This window comes from Ailuropoda melanoleuca, chromosome 11 (genome assembly GCF_002007445.2).
Source record: "Ailuropoda melanoleuca isolate Jingjing chromosome 11, ASM200744v2, whole genome shotgun sequence".
In the NCBI taxonomy this organism is placed as follows: domain Eukaryota; kingdom Metazoa; phylum Chordata; class Mammalia; order Carnivora; family Ursidae; genus Ailuropoda; species Ailuropoda melanoleuca.
Window position 1 is genome coordinate 89,936,667 of NC_048228.1, and position 11,918 is coordinate 89,948,584.

Here is an 11,918-nt window from a genome sequence, read left to right on the forward strand (position 1 = left end):
GGGGGGGGGGGGGAGCTTCATTAGGAAGGAGCCGCTGTGATTTTCCCAGGGACAGCCAGTGGGAGAAGAACTTGGGGGGGAGCAGTTGCATGCATTCTCTGCAGGGAGCAAGGGTCACCCCTAGAGCCTTTCAGCCCAGTCAGTCAGTTCCAGAAGCCCGGGGATGGCTAGAGGAAGGAGAAGAGGAGAACCCTGGCAGGCGGTGGTCTGGCTGTGTTGGGGAGGAGAGTGAGGAATAAGGAATTTAGAGAGCCACCTTCCAAGCAGCAAAGTGCAGGCAAAACTGCAGAGGTGAGGCAAGAGAATTTTTAAAAATGTCAAGGCGCCCTGTGAATTGGGTACCCCAGACGCACCATTACCTGTTAACCACTTCCGGTCTGGACTGTGTCTCTGAAAGTGATACAACTGAGAATAAATCATGCGGGGACCTGAAATTCGTGGCTCTTATAATTATATTTATTTCTTTTTCTCGATTTACAAAATTTGCCATGACCGTATGATGGATGTGATAATGAGGAGAAAAATAATACACTCACTTTTTTTTTGGTGTTTTAAAACAATTCTTCCTTAAGATGGAGAACGGTTTAGGGAACAGCTGCTGATGTCCTTCCTGAAGAACCAGGTGAGGTTGCTTGTGTTCTGTCTTTCCAGTATTTGCGGAGAAGAGAGTCCCCAGCACCAGAAGGGCTTTGGGGAGCGCAGGAGGCCCCTGGGCTCGTGCTGCCCAGGACTGCATGCCCCGAAGAGGGAAGGCACTTAAACCATTTCAACTCAATTTAGTAAATTATACTCAATTTGCCTGGAACTGTCCCTGATCCCAGGATAGGCTCCGAGGTGAGAGGGGCATTCCCATTTTGCCCAGTTTATGAATAATCACCTGTCGCCCACGGTGGACTGAGAATTTCATGAGGGCAGGATTTCTACCAGCTTTGCTCATGGCTTATTCCCTGGACCAAGCATGATGCCTGGCACTTAGACGCTCGCAATAGATGTGGGCTGAGGAATGAAGTAAGGACGAATACCCTGGAAAATGCATCCGCTCTTCCCTTGAAAGCCCTGACAGCTCTCGTTGGAATTCCCTTTTCTGGTTTAATTCTTACGTAACACTGGCTCAGAGACTCAGAGTTGGCCAGGAAAGGAACCAGTCTAATAAGGAATATAAGGAACCAATAAAAGGAACCAATATAAAAAGGTATAATAAGCAATGAAAGATTGGCTTTCCCAATTTTTCACTCTTGATTCCTTCACATTTCCCAAACACATCCTTTACGCCAATCACTGTGCTGTGGTACTAGAGATAGAGACCCCTTCGCCTGGCCATGATAACGGGGAGGAATAGAGCATCCCTAGCATTTATCTTAACCACTAATAATAAGTGTCCAGGGGCGCCTGGGTGGCTCGGAAGTTAAGCGTGTGCCGTCAGCTCAGGGCATGACCCTGGCATTCTGGGATCGAGCCCCACATCAGGCTCCACTGCTAGGAGCCTGCTTCTTCCTCTCCCACTCCCCCTGCTTGTGTTCCCCCTCTAGCTGGTTGTCTCTCTCTCTGTCAAATAAATAAATAAAATCTTTTTTTAAAAAAAGTGTCCAGCGCTACGTTCTAGGCATTGTTCTGAGTGCTTTCCATATCTTTCTTTGTTTATGGGTAGCATTGTGTTATCCCCATTCTAGAGATGAGCAAGCTGAGGCTCAAAAAGTTTAAGTAATTTGTCTGTGTTCCACAGCTGGCCAAAGGCGAAGGCCAGGCTTGGGTTCCTGCAGTTTGATGCCTGTGCTCACGCTCTTAATGACTTCCAGGGAGCTTCCCGAGAGAGGGGACCCTGAGATCACTGGCCTTGGAATCATCAGGGACACTAGCTAAAAGAGCAGATTCCCAGGTCTGGGGCTGAAGAGTCAGAATCCCTGGGAGAGGAGCCTAGAAATCCTGGGTTTTTTTTTTTAAGCCTGACCCCAGGTGTTTCAGATGTGCACTGAAGTTGGTAAAGCACAGCCCTCCAATGGGCCCCACTCGCTCCTTGGGAGTTTAGGGTATCTCTAGCACCCACCCTCCTATACTCCACCCTCGCTCCCTGCCAACTGCTGGGCAGAAGTGGGATAGAGAGGAAAGGAGGGAGGGAGGAAAGAAGGAAGGAAGGAAGGAAGGAAGGAAGGAAGGAAGGAAGGAAGGAAGGAAGGAAGGAAGAAGGAGGAAGGGAGGGAGGCAGGGCAAGAAGGAGGAAGGGAGGGAGGCAGGGCAAGAAGGAGGAAGGGAGGGAGGCAGGGCAAGAAGGAGGAGAAGGAAAGAAGGAAGAGAGGGAGGGAGAGAGGAAGGAAGGAAGGAAGGAAGGAAGGAAGGAAGGAAGGAAGGAAGGAAGGGAGGGGACGGAATTTCAGGGCAGGTCAGAGGCGCCCTCTGCTCCCTGCCCTCGGCCCTGCTGCGTACACTCCTGCACCTGCTAGAGCCGCTGCGGACGGTGCGACGGCTGCGGCAGGAGGCTCCNGGAGGAAGGGAGGGAGGCAGGGCAAGAAGGAGGAAGGGAGGGAGGCAGGGCAAGAAGGAGGAGAAGGAAAGAAGGAAGAGAGGGAGGGAGAGAGGAAGGAAGGAAGGAAGGAAGGAAGGAAGGAAGGAAGGAAGGAAGGAAGGGAGGGGACGGAATTTCAGGGCAGGTTCAGAGGCGCCCTCTGCTCCCTGCCCTCGGCCCTGCTGCGTACACTCCTGCACCTGCTAGAGCCGCTGCGGACGGTGCGACGGCTGCGGCAGGAGGCTCCCTCCCCAGCTGGGGTGTCTGCCCGGTGGAAGCAGCTGAGCAGCCAGCTGCTGGGAAGAGCAGTAGTGTGAAATTGAGCTCTTCGCGGGGCTCAGAACCTGAATGTTTCTCCCTCCCCAGATTAAGACAGCGCAGCCCTGGGTCCCTCCTAGTGGGCAGGGTCCACATCGTCTGCAGGCTGGAAAGATCCCGCGGACAGGACACGTGGCAGGAAGGGGGAGCAGAGAGGAGGGCCCTGGCAACAAATGGGCTACATGATCCTAAGATAACAAAGAAGGTTCCAAGCCGCAGGAAGTGGAGTGAGGACGGGTGTGCTGGGTCCACCAGGAGGTATGGAGCACTGGTTCTCATAGCAAATCCCAGAGCCACGCTGAGTCTCGGTTTCCTCCTGCATAGAAGGAAAACAGTAACTATTATTTGATGGCTATTGATACCATGATCTGTGATTTGGTGAACATGTTTATTTTGTTTTTAAGATTTTATTTATTGGGACGCCTGGGTGGCTCAGTCGGTTGGGCATCTGCCTTCAGCTCAGGTCGTGATCCCAGGGTCCTGGGATCGAGTCCTGCACCCAGCTCCCTGTTCAGTGAGGAGCCTGCTTCTCCCTCTGCCTGCCGCTCCCCTTGCTTGAGCACACGAGCTCGCTCTCTCTGACAGATAATAAGTAAATAAGTAAAAAATTTATTTTCAGAGAGAGAGCGAACGTGCACAAGCAGGGGCATGGCAGGCGGAGGGAGAGGGAGATTTATTTATCACTCCAGGTGCGCTCTCTCTCCCCAGCCCACATCCTCAGCCACCACAGCAAAAATGCCAGTCAGTTCATCCACGTTCAGCGAAGATGTGGCACGTAGCTCTGTCGGCTAAGACAGCTGCCAGCACACAGGAGCCCCAGAGATACCCAGCAAATAGACCCAGTGTCAGCCCAGACACGTGGCGTGTCAGAAACACAGGTCCCACGGCAGTCATCTGCTTCCCCAAACGTCTGATCTGAGGAGACCACCTGTATGATGGACACTGAGGGGCTTTGGAAGGCGACAGAGCTTCACAGAAAACCCAGACCCCCTCGCCCCAGGCCGGTCTTCCTCTCTAACCTTACCTCTCACTGTTTGCCCCTCGCTCACTCCTACTGTTACCTCTTCCCCACAGAGGCCAAGCTCACTCCCACCTCAGGGCCTTTGCACTTGCTGTGACCTCTGCCAAAAACACCCTTCTTCCTGCCTAGAAGCAGCTTTCCCCGGATCTTCCTTAGGCTTCCTCCCCTCCTTGTCTTCCAGGTCTCAGATCATGGTCCGCTCCTTCAGAAGGCCTTTCCTGACCACCTCACCTAAATTAGTACCCCCAACCTATTCCTCTCCATCGTGTCATCTGGCTTTGCTTCCTTCGTGGTGCTTACCACTGTCAGAAAGGATCTTGTTCATTACTTGCTTATGTGTTCAGAGAGCGCCTGGCAAATGGTTGACCCTCAACGGTTATGTGCTGAATGAATGGACAAACGAATAAATGAATGAATGGAAGCTCTTACTAACTTTTTTTGTAATAAGAATCCAGAACCCTATATCCAAAAGCACCCCCTCGCCTTTCAGTTAACAAGGGCAGAGACCACTAGCAATAACACTGTAGTTGGTAACAACTTAACAACCAGTGGGCAGTTCTATCTACACACATTGCTGGGCATGGTTCCAAAGCTAAAAAGGCACTAATTGCTTTTATATAAGGAGGTAGAAACACAGTCCCTCCGTGCCCTTCAGTCCTGATGGTCTGCATTATCGTATCTGTTACCGTGTTAATTGTTCCTGTCTCACACAGCCAGTTTGGGCTTTATTCTGCATATGTCTGGGTTGGTGACAGGTTCCTATACAGAGAAGAGAGGTACCGGGGAAGCGTGTGTGTGTGTGTCTGTCTGCATGTGTATCCGTGTGTGTGCCAGTGTGCATAGAGCAGCGACACTCTGGGAAGGGTTAACTCTCAGTCAAGCTCTCTGTGCTCAGGGCCCTAAGACTGGCCCAGGAATGGGAGGGGTGGGCTCGGAAGGTGGAGTGGGCTTGGCTTGTCTGAGCTGCCTTTTCCAAGACAGGAGAGCAAATGCTTGCCCAGCTGGACGGAGCGTGCTGAACTCACGTCGCCTTTAGGAATGGCTGCAGAAGCCCACACCTGGAAATCCCTCCCTCCCTGCCCCTCCACGGCAGGTTGTGTTTGGAAGGCTCTCCGGTCATTAGAGGAATGAGCTGAGGGTGAGCAATTCACCAGCTCGCCAGCACTTGGAGAACAGCAGGCAAGGATGGATGTGGTCGACAGCCTTCTTGTGAATGGAAGCAACATCACCCCTCCCTGTGAGCTGGGAATCGACAATGAGACGCTTTACTGCTTGGAGCAGCCCTATCCTTCCAAAGGTAGGTGTCAGACACTGTTATTTCAATTCAGAAAATGATTAAGGTGGGGGAGAAATCAGCAAAGACGAGGCTGCTAGAGAAAAGACAACGAAGTCCTCTTGAGACCAGGCTGGGTAAAGTCATATGTTCACAAGTTTGGGTAACAGATCAAAAAAGCGGAACTGAGTCAAATATCCGGATTGTTCCCCACAGGGAGTCGAGATGGATGTATAGGACATGGGGGGAGGAACTGAAGTGTCATAAGAAGGGGGTACAAGTGTCGAAGCTGGAACTTACCAGCATCACAGAAAAGGTGCTGCCACAATCTAGCTGTCACCTTTTCTTGGGGGAAATCCAGCGTCAAAAAGTGATTCAAGTGAAATCACGCTTAGCAGCTGGGAAAGAGAGCAATCACTAGTCACTGGAGAAGCTTTGTTCTTAAGCCAAAGGGGTTCCCTGAGTGATTCTTTAACAAACCAACCTTTCAGAAGCCCCGGAATCACTCCGTGTGCTCCTCAGTTTGTTTCTGCAAAATATCATCCGTAGCGGAGTAGCTGGGTTCAATGATTGTAGACGCGTGCAAAAAAAAAAAAAAAAAAAAAAAAAATCTGCAGGAAGGAAATCACGGCTCATTTCGTGTGCTGAGGTTTTAACATTCTGCTCCCATAACCTCCGTCCCCCTGTTTTGTCCCCGTTCCTCTTCGCAGAGTGGCAGCCGGCTGTGCAAATTCTCCTGTACTCCTTGATATTCCTGCTCAGCATCCTGGGCAATACGCTGGTCATCACCGTGCTGATTCGGAACAAGAGGATGAGAACCGTCACCAACATCTTTCTGCTTTCGCTGGCAGTCAGTGACCTCATGCTCTGCCTTTTCTGCATGCCGTTCAACCTCATCCCCAACCTGCTCAAGGATTTCATCTTCGGGAGTGCTGTCTGCAAGACCACCACCTACTTCATGGGTGAGTTGCTGCTGGGGACTGGTTCGGGAGCTTGCCCCAGACCCCGCTCTGGCCCCAGACCTTCCCAACCCAAGGGCGGCCTCCGCAGAGGCGTCCTGCGGAGTGCAAAAAACAAACAAACAAACAACAACAACAAAAACAAAACAAACCTCTGGCAGTGTGGGGCCGCGTGCAAGGGTGCGGGTGCTGACTTTAAGGTAGGTCCGTCCTCAGGTGTCCCCAGAAGTCAGTCCCCGGTTGTCCGTTTCGGAGGTCAGTTTCTCAGAGTGGAGTAAGTTGTTAAGCCAGCACAGAAGAGGCTTGCTTTGGCTTGCTTCTGCTAGAAAAGAGGCTTCAAGCGACTCTGTCCCTTCCTGGAAGTCATTGGTCTTAGTCTGAGCTCTGCCCAAGCTGAGCTATGGCTTTTGGGGGGAATGGGGGGGAGGAGGGTTCTTTCTGGTGCTCTCCTAGGGAACAGGGGCTCTGTGAAAACCAGTTTCACCCCAGCTCTAGGTTCTTGTCTCAGGATTCACTTCCCAGCCTGATCCCCGGGGCTGGGACCCTCTCAGGCAGAGAGAGAGAGAGAGAGAGAGAGCCCTCTGGCACTAAATGAGGGGTTGATTGTGCTCCCAGAGCCTGTGGGTCATTCAGCTCACCCTGACTGGCTGAGAAAGGCAGCCTCTGCCTTTGCCAATCAAAATGATGACGATGATAAAAATCACACGAGCTGACATTTTTGAGTACTTTTTATGCACCAGATCTTGTACGAAGTGCTCTTACTGCCACGATTTCATCTCCCAACCCACCCTGCGGAAGAAAACAGCTATTCTTCCCCGTCTCAGCAGGGAGTGAATAGAGGCAGAGAGAGGTTAATCACGTGCCCAAGGACACACAGGAGGTAAGCTGCAGAGCTGAGATTTGAACCGAGATCAGGAGCCACCCCAGTGGTGGGTGAGGACGATGCCCCAGTTTGCCAGCTGCTGGGGCTCCCCTGCAGCCCGGTACAGATGTGCCTTGGCCCCCTCTGTCTGCCAGGTTGCCCTGTTGCTTACCCATTCTGAGAACCAGCTGCGGGGAGGAGGAGAGACGGGAAATGAGGGAGGTTGTTTTTTGTTCTGACCTAAGCCTTGCAACATGGGCAGAGCTGTATTGGGCTGGGGCTGTCCCCAAAGACGGGAAAGCTTTCAAAGCCCTGATTTCTCCCGATCGAGGGAGCAGGATCCAGCCCTGACAAAACGGTGATGAATTACCGATCCGTGTGCCACGGACAAACAACCAAGAGGGTGTCTGTCCTTGTCCGAGAACTCTGAAAATAAAAATGGACTTACAAAGGGAAGGGATCACGATTAAACAATGAAGCAATAACAGTTCCTACCATCTCTAGCGCTTTGGGCTTTCATGGCCCACCCATGTGTATTTTATGATAATATTATTTAAGAATCTTAACTAGGGTCTGTGAAAGGAGATTTAAAATGAGTGTTCGTGTGATTGCACAACACCGTAAATGTGCCGAAGGCCACAGGATTGCCTGCTTGAAAATGGTTAATTTTTTCTGATGTTTCATCTCAAAAAAAACAACCAACCAGTTTTTAAAAATAGCTAAAATGAAAAGCAAGAAAATCCTGAAGCCGTTTGCAATACCGTAATGGTTTTGTTGGAGTTCTAAACCTGGAGACTTTGATTTTGCCCTTGATTTTGTGTTCTCCTCAGTACTATACCTAACAGTTACCATTCATTAAACTCTTATATGAAGGAAAAAGAAAGAAGAAAAAAGAAAGAAAGAAAGAAAGAAAGAAAGAAAGAAAGAAAGAAAGAAAAAGAAAAACCGAAAGAGTGCTTGCCTGATGGTGGGTTTATAATAACAAGTGGGCCCATTATACAGATTTGACTCAGGAGACATCGGGGCTACACTCTGTAATCTCAATGTTATCAGTTCCTTGGGGTAAAGTCCAAGAAAACACAGCCATCCTGTCTCAGAACATGAGTTTTTATTTAGTGGTTTTTGGGTTGTAGATTCTTCCAAGTCTCTCAGGAATACTATAGGTATTTCCCCCTAAAAAAAGAACATTTTTATACACAGTTTCAGAGAATTTATATATATCTATAAAAGGCCCCAGGCTACGAGCTTCTTCTCCCCAATTTATAGTAATTCTAAGGTTTAAGAAATCATGCTAAAGATAATCAGAAAAACTGACAGAATACATGGATGAATAGTTAAAGGGAATTTTAAGGGGCTAAGACGTGGTAACAAGAATACACACACAAAATACAAAAGTTAAAGAAAATTAAGCTTTTTTGACTATGCCTAAGCACGTCATGGTAAATGAGGTATTGTGATGTCTTTCGCGCTGATGACGCATGCTCGTTCTACAAAACACAGAAAAGCAAACAGAATAAGAAGGAAAGTTCTAGTCCTCCCGCCGGGAGCAACCTTTAGTTACAGTGTGGAGGGTCCTCCCTTTATCCTTTCTTTACTATGTGTTTTTTCAACAAACTTTTTCAGATTTGTAATGTTTCATTCTTTTTTTTTTTTAAGATTTTATTTATTTATTTGACAGAGATAGAGACAGCCAGCAAGAGAGGGAACACTCCTTTCTTTACTATGTGTTTTTTCAACAAACTGCTTTTTCAGATTTGTAATGTTTCATTCTTTTTTTTTTTTTTAAGATTTTATTTATTTATTTGACAGAGATAGAGACAGCCAGCAAGAGAGGGAACACAAGCAGGGGGAGTGGGAGAGGAAGAAGCAGGCTCCTAGCGGAGGAGCCTGATGTGGGGCTCAATCCCATAACACTGGGATCACGCCCTGAGCCGAAGGCAGACGCTTAACAGCTGTGCCACCCAGGTGCCCCTGTAATGTTTCATTCTTAAAAACAATCTGTACTAGAAATTCTCAGAAAGTTTTAATGCCTCCGGCTCAGAGCCCAGTGATCTTTCAAGGTCACAGTCCTTAAGAATCTGGGTTATTAGGTCAACCTAACTTCAGGATATGCTCAAAACGAGAGCTTCTCCCTGGGTGACTCGAAATCCTCTTCTGTAGGAGAGGAACGTATCTCATCCCCGTGGTGATTAATAAATGAGCAACTTCAGTCGGAGAAGGAATTCAGTTGTAATCAAAGTTCAATAAACCTATCTAAAAATTGGCCATCAGATGTGTTCGTAAATACCTTTCTTTACTGCCTTTAATCCTTTTTGAAGCGAGGCTGGGAATAAATAATTTTTTAAAAAAAATACAGGTACATGATATTTCTTTCCCCTCTGAGTGTTGTCCCTTGATATCGAACCTGTGCAGAGCAGATATGCTTAAGCTAATGTGCAAATAAACTTGGGATTTCAGAGCCATCATAACCGACTTCTTTGTTCCTTTCCCAGGCACCTCTGTGAGTGTATCCACCTTTAATCTGGTCGCCATATCTCTGGAAAGATATGGTGCGATCTGCAAACCCTTACAGTCCCGGGTCTGGCAGACCAAATCCCACGCTTTGAAGGTGATTGCCGCGACCTGGTGCCTCTCCTTTACCATCATGACTCCGTACCCAATTTACAGCAACCTGGTGCCTTTTATCAAAAATAACAACCAGACCGCGAACATGTGCCGCTTCCTCCTGCCAAACGATGTTATGCAGCAGTCCTGGTAAGGCGGTGCAGTGTTTATTTGTGTAATACAACTCGTTATCGTTCGCAGGTTTTATACAAACGGGAATGTGTTGTCCAGAGTGGCTGGGGCACATTCACATCCAGGAGACTTTGAGAAGGATTATTCTAACTTCTTTTTCGGATAATAGTGATGGCAAACACTTAAGCGCTCTGTTTTAAATGCCGCACACATATGAACTCCATTAATCCTCTCAAACCCCGATAGGGTAGGTACTGTTACGGTCCCCGTTTTGCAGATGATGAAACTGAGACACGGAGAGGTTAAGTGGGCTGCTGAAGATCACAAACCGAGAAGATACAGAGCCTCTCTGCTTAGCCGCTGGGCAGAGCGCCTCTGGACGGTCCAGCGGGGGCTTTGGCTACATCTGCAGAGCTATGATTTTTCTAAGAACTGGAGATAAAGCAGAGAATGAGTCCCAAATCCCATGAGGGTTTTTTTTTTTTCTTTTTTTAGATCTGCAGCTATGGTGCCGGCACAGAACACTTCACTAGAAATAAACAGGCGAGATTCTAAGATTTCTTTCCTTGCTTACTAGCCGACTGATGTTGGACAAGTTCAAGTAACCTCTCTGAGGTTCAGGTTCTTTATCCATGCAAGGATTTAATAGTACAGATTTTTTTAAATCTACCTCATTGGGTGGCTGTGAGATTCAAGGGAGAGCATGTGTATGAAGATGTCATGAAATATCTTTAAAAAATACAAACGCAGGGTATTACGTTTACTAACACCAAGCATATTTTAGAATCAGGGAACTGGACATTCAAAAATAGCTCAAAACTGAGATAATCTCTGCTTTCTTTGCCTTCCTTTTTTTTTTTCATTTCAACCAAGGAACACACACACACACATACACACACACGCACAAAGAATTATGTTGCAAATGAGAGAAACATTTCCAAGACTTGAAAAGGAATCTTATCAAAACATGTCCAATTGAAATGAGAAATGGTCCATTCACTGTGCCTCTGACAATTTTGTGGCCTAATCCTGTAACCTTACACATGCCAGACTGCAAAAATGGTTTAGGGGCCAGACCCATAAAGGAGGCTGTGGGGCTTCAGGAATCAAACATGTTTAGAGAAAGCACAGCTCTGCCCCGCCAGGCACTAGAAGGAGCCCTCCACAGTGCCAAGGGGGCATAAACAGCCAGAACGCCCTATTTTGCTAAATCACGGAGGTTATCCATCATTCCTACCTGTGCATTTGATGGTTCTGTTGTTGTAAAGTCAACAAATAGTATATTGTGATACTTATTAAGAGCACAGGTTCTAGAATCATATTACTTGGGTTCAAATCCCATCTTTGCCACTAGGTGTGTGACCCTGGATGATTTAATCTCTATAAATCTCAGTTTCCTCATATATAAAATAGGTATTATGATAATAGTACCTACCTCAAAGGTTACTGTGGGAGTTAAATCTAGTGTTACATGTAAATATGAAATTTTATTATGTATACAATGCTTAGCCTAGTATGTACTAAGTCCTCGATGAATGTAAGTTCTTACAAGTGTTTATTCACGTTTTTGGTGACAGCTTTATTGAGATTATGCACATACCTTTGGTTGTTGTTAATTTCTCATTGGTTTTATATGAAGGCTTGTTTCAGGCACAGACTCACACCAGCCTTTTCCAGCTTAACTAGTCCTTCATAAGAGACCGTATCGGAAAACAAAAAGAAGAGAAGTAAACAACTTCAAAAGACTGAACGTCCAGACATAGACTTTCCAGGGCTATTAAACACTAGTAATTAATGTGTTTGCTCAGCCCAGTTAAAATGAAGATGAACCCTATTTATTCCATCCCGTCTGAGTCTGAAATACTAGAGTTGCTGGTTATTGAATTTCTTTTTATTTTATTAGGCACACGTTCCTGTTACTCATCCTCTTTCTTATTCCTGGAATCGTGATGATGGTGGCATATGGATTGATCTCTTTGGAACTTTACCAAGGAATAAAATTTGATGCAATCCAGAAGAAGTCTGCTAGGGGTAACTATCTTTTCGCTGTATGTTTATGTCAAAATATCACAAAAACTTGTTTCCTATAACTTAATTAGATACACCCAGAGTGTATGTTGGAGATTTTGAAAGTATTCTCTCAAAACGGTGCTGAGTGGAACCAAAATGACAGAACCCGCATACACCCAATTATCAGCTGAGGGCCTGCATGTCCCTTGCGGTCTGCAGTGTTGCGTTCAGATGGACCC

The 11,918-nt window shown here is 47.3% G+C and overlaps 2 protein-coding genes across 2 annotated transcripts in view; both read left to right on the forward strand.

Annotated features, from left to right (window-relative positions):
- Positions 1–3,922, forward strand: part of LOC117804325 — a 6,415-nt gene extending 2,493 nt beyond the window's left edge. Inside the window, exons 2-3 of the mRNA XM_034670957.1 lie at positions 2,708–3,076; positions 3,527–3,922. Of these exons, the coding sequence (XP_034526848.1) occupies positions 2,708–3,076; positions 3,527–3,737 (580 nt within the window). The 3' untranslated portion in view covers positions 3,738–3,922. The remainder of the gene's footprint in view (positions 1–2,707; positions 3,077–3,526) is intronic.
- Positions 3,923–4,764: 842 nt separating this feature from the next.
- The window catches only part of CCKAR (cholecystokinin A receptor), a 7,881-nt gene continuing 727 nt past the window's right edge, over positions 4,765–11,918 (forward strand). Inside the window, exons 1-4 of the mRNA XM_034670958.1 lie at positions 4,765–5,136; positions 5,823–6,074; positions 9,426–9,687; positions 11,573–11,700. Of these exons, the coding sequence (XP_034526849.1) occupies positions 5,025–5,136; positions 5,823–6,074; positions 9,426–9,687; positions 11,573–11,700 (754 nt within the window). The 5' untranslated portion in view covers positions 4,765–5,024. The remainder of the gene's footprint in view (positions 5,137–5,822; positions 6,075–9,425; positions 9,688–11,572; positions 11,701–11,918) is intronic.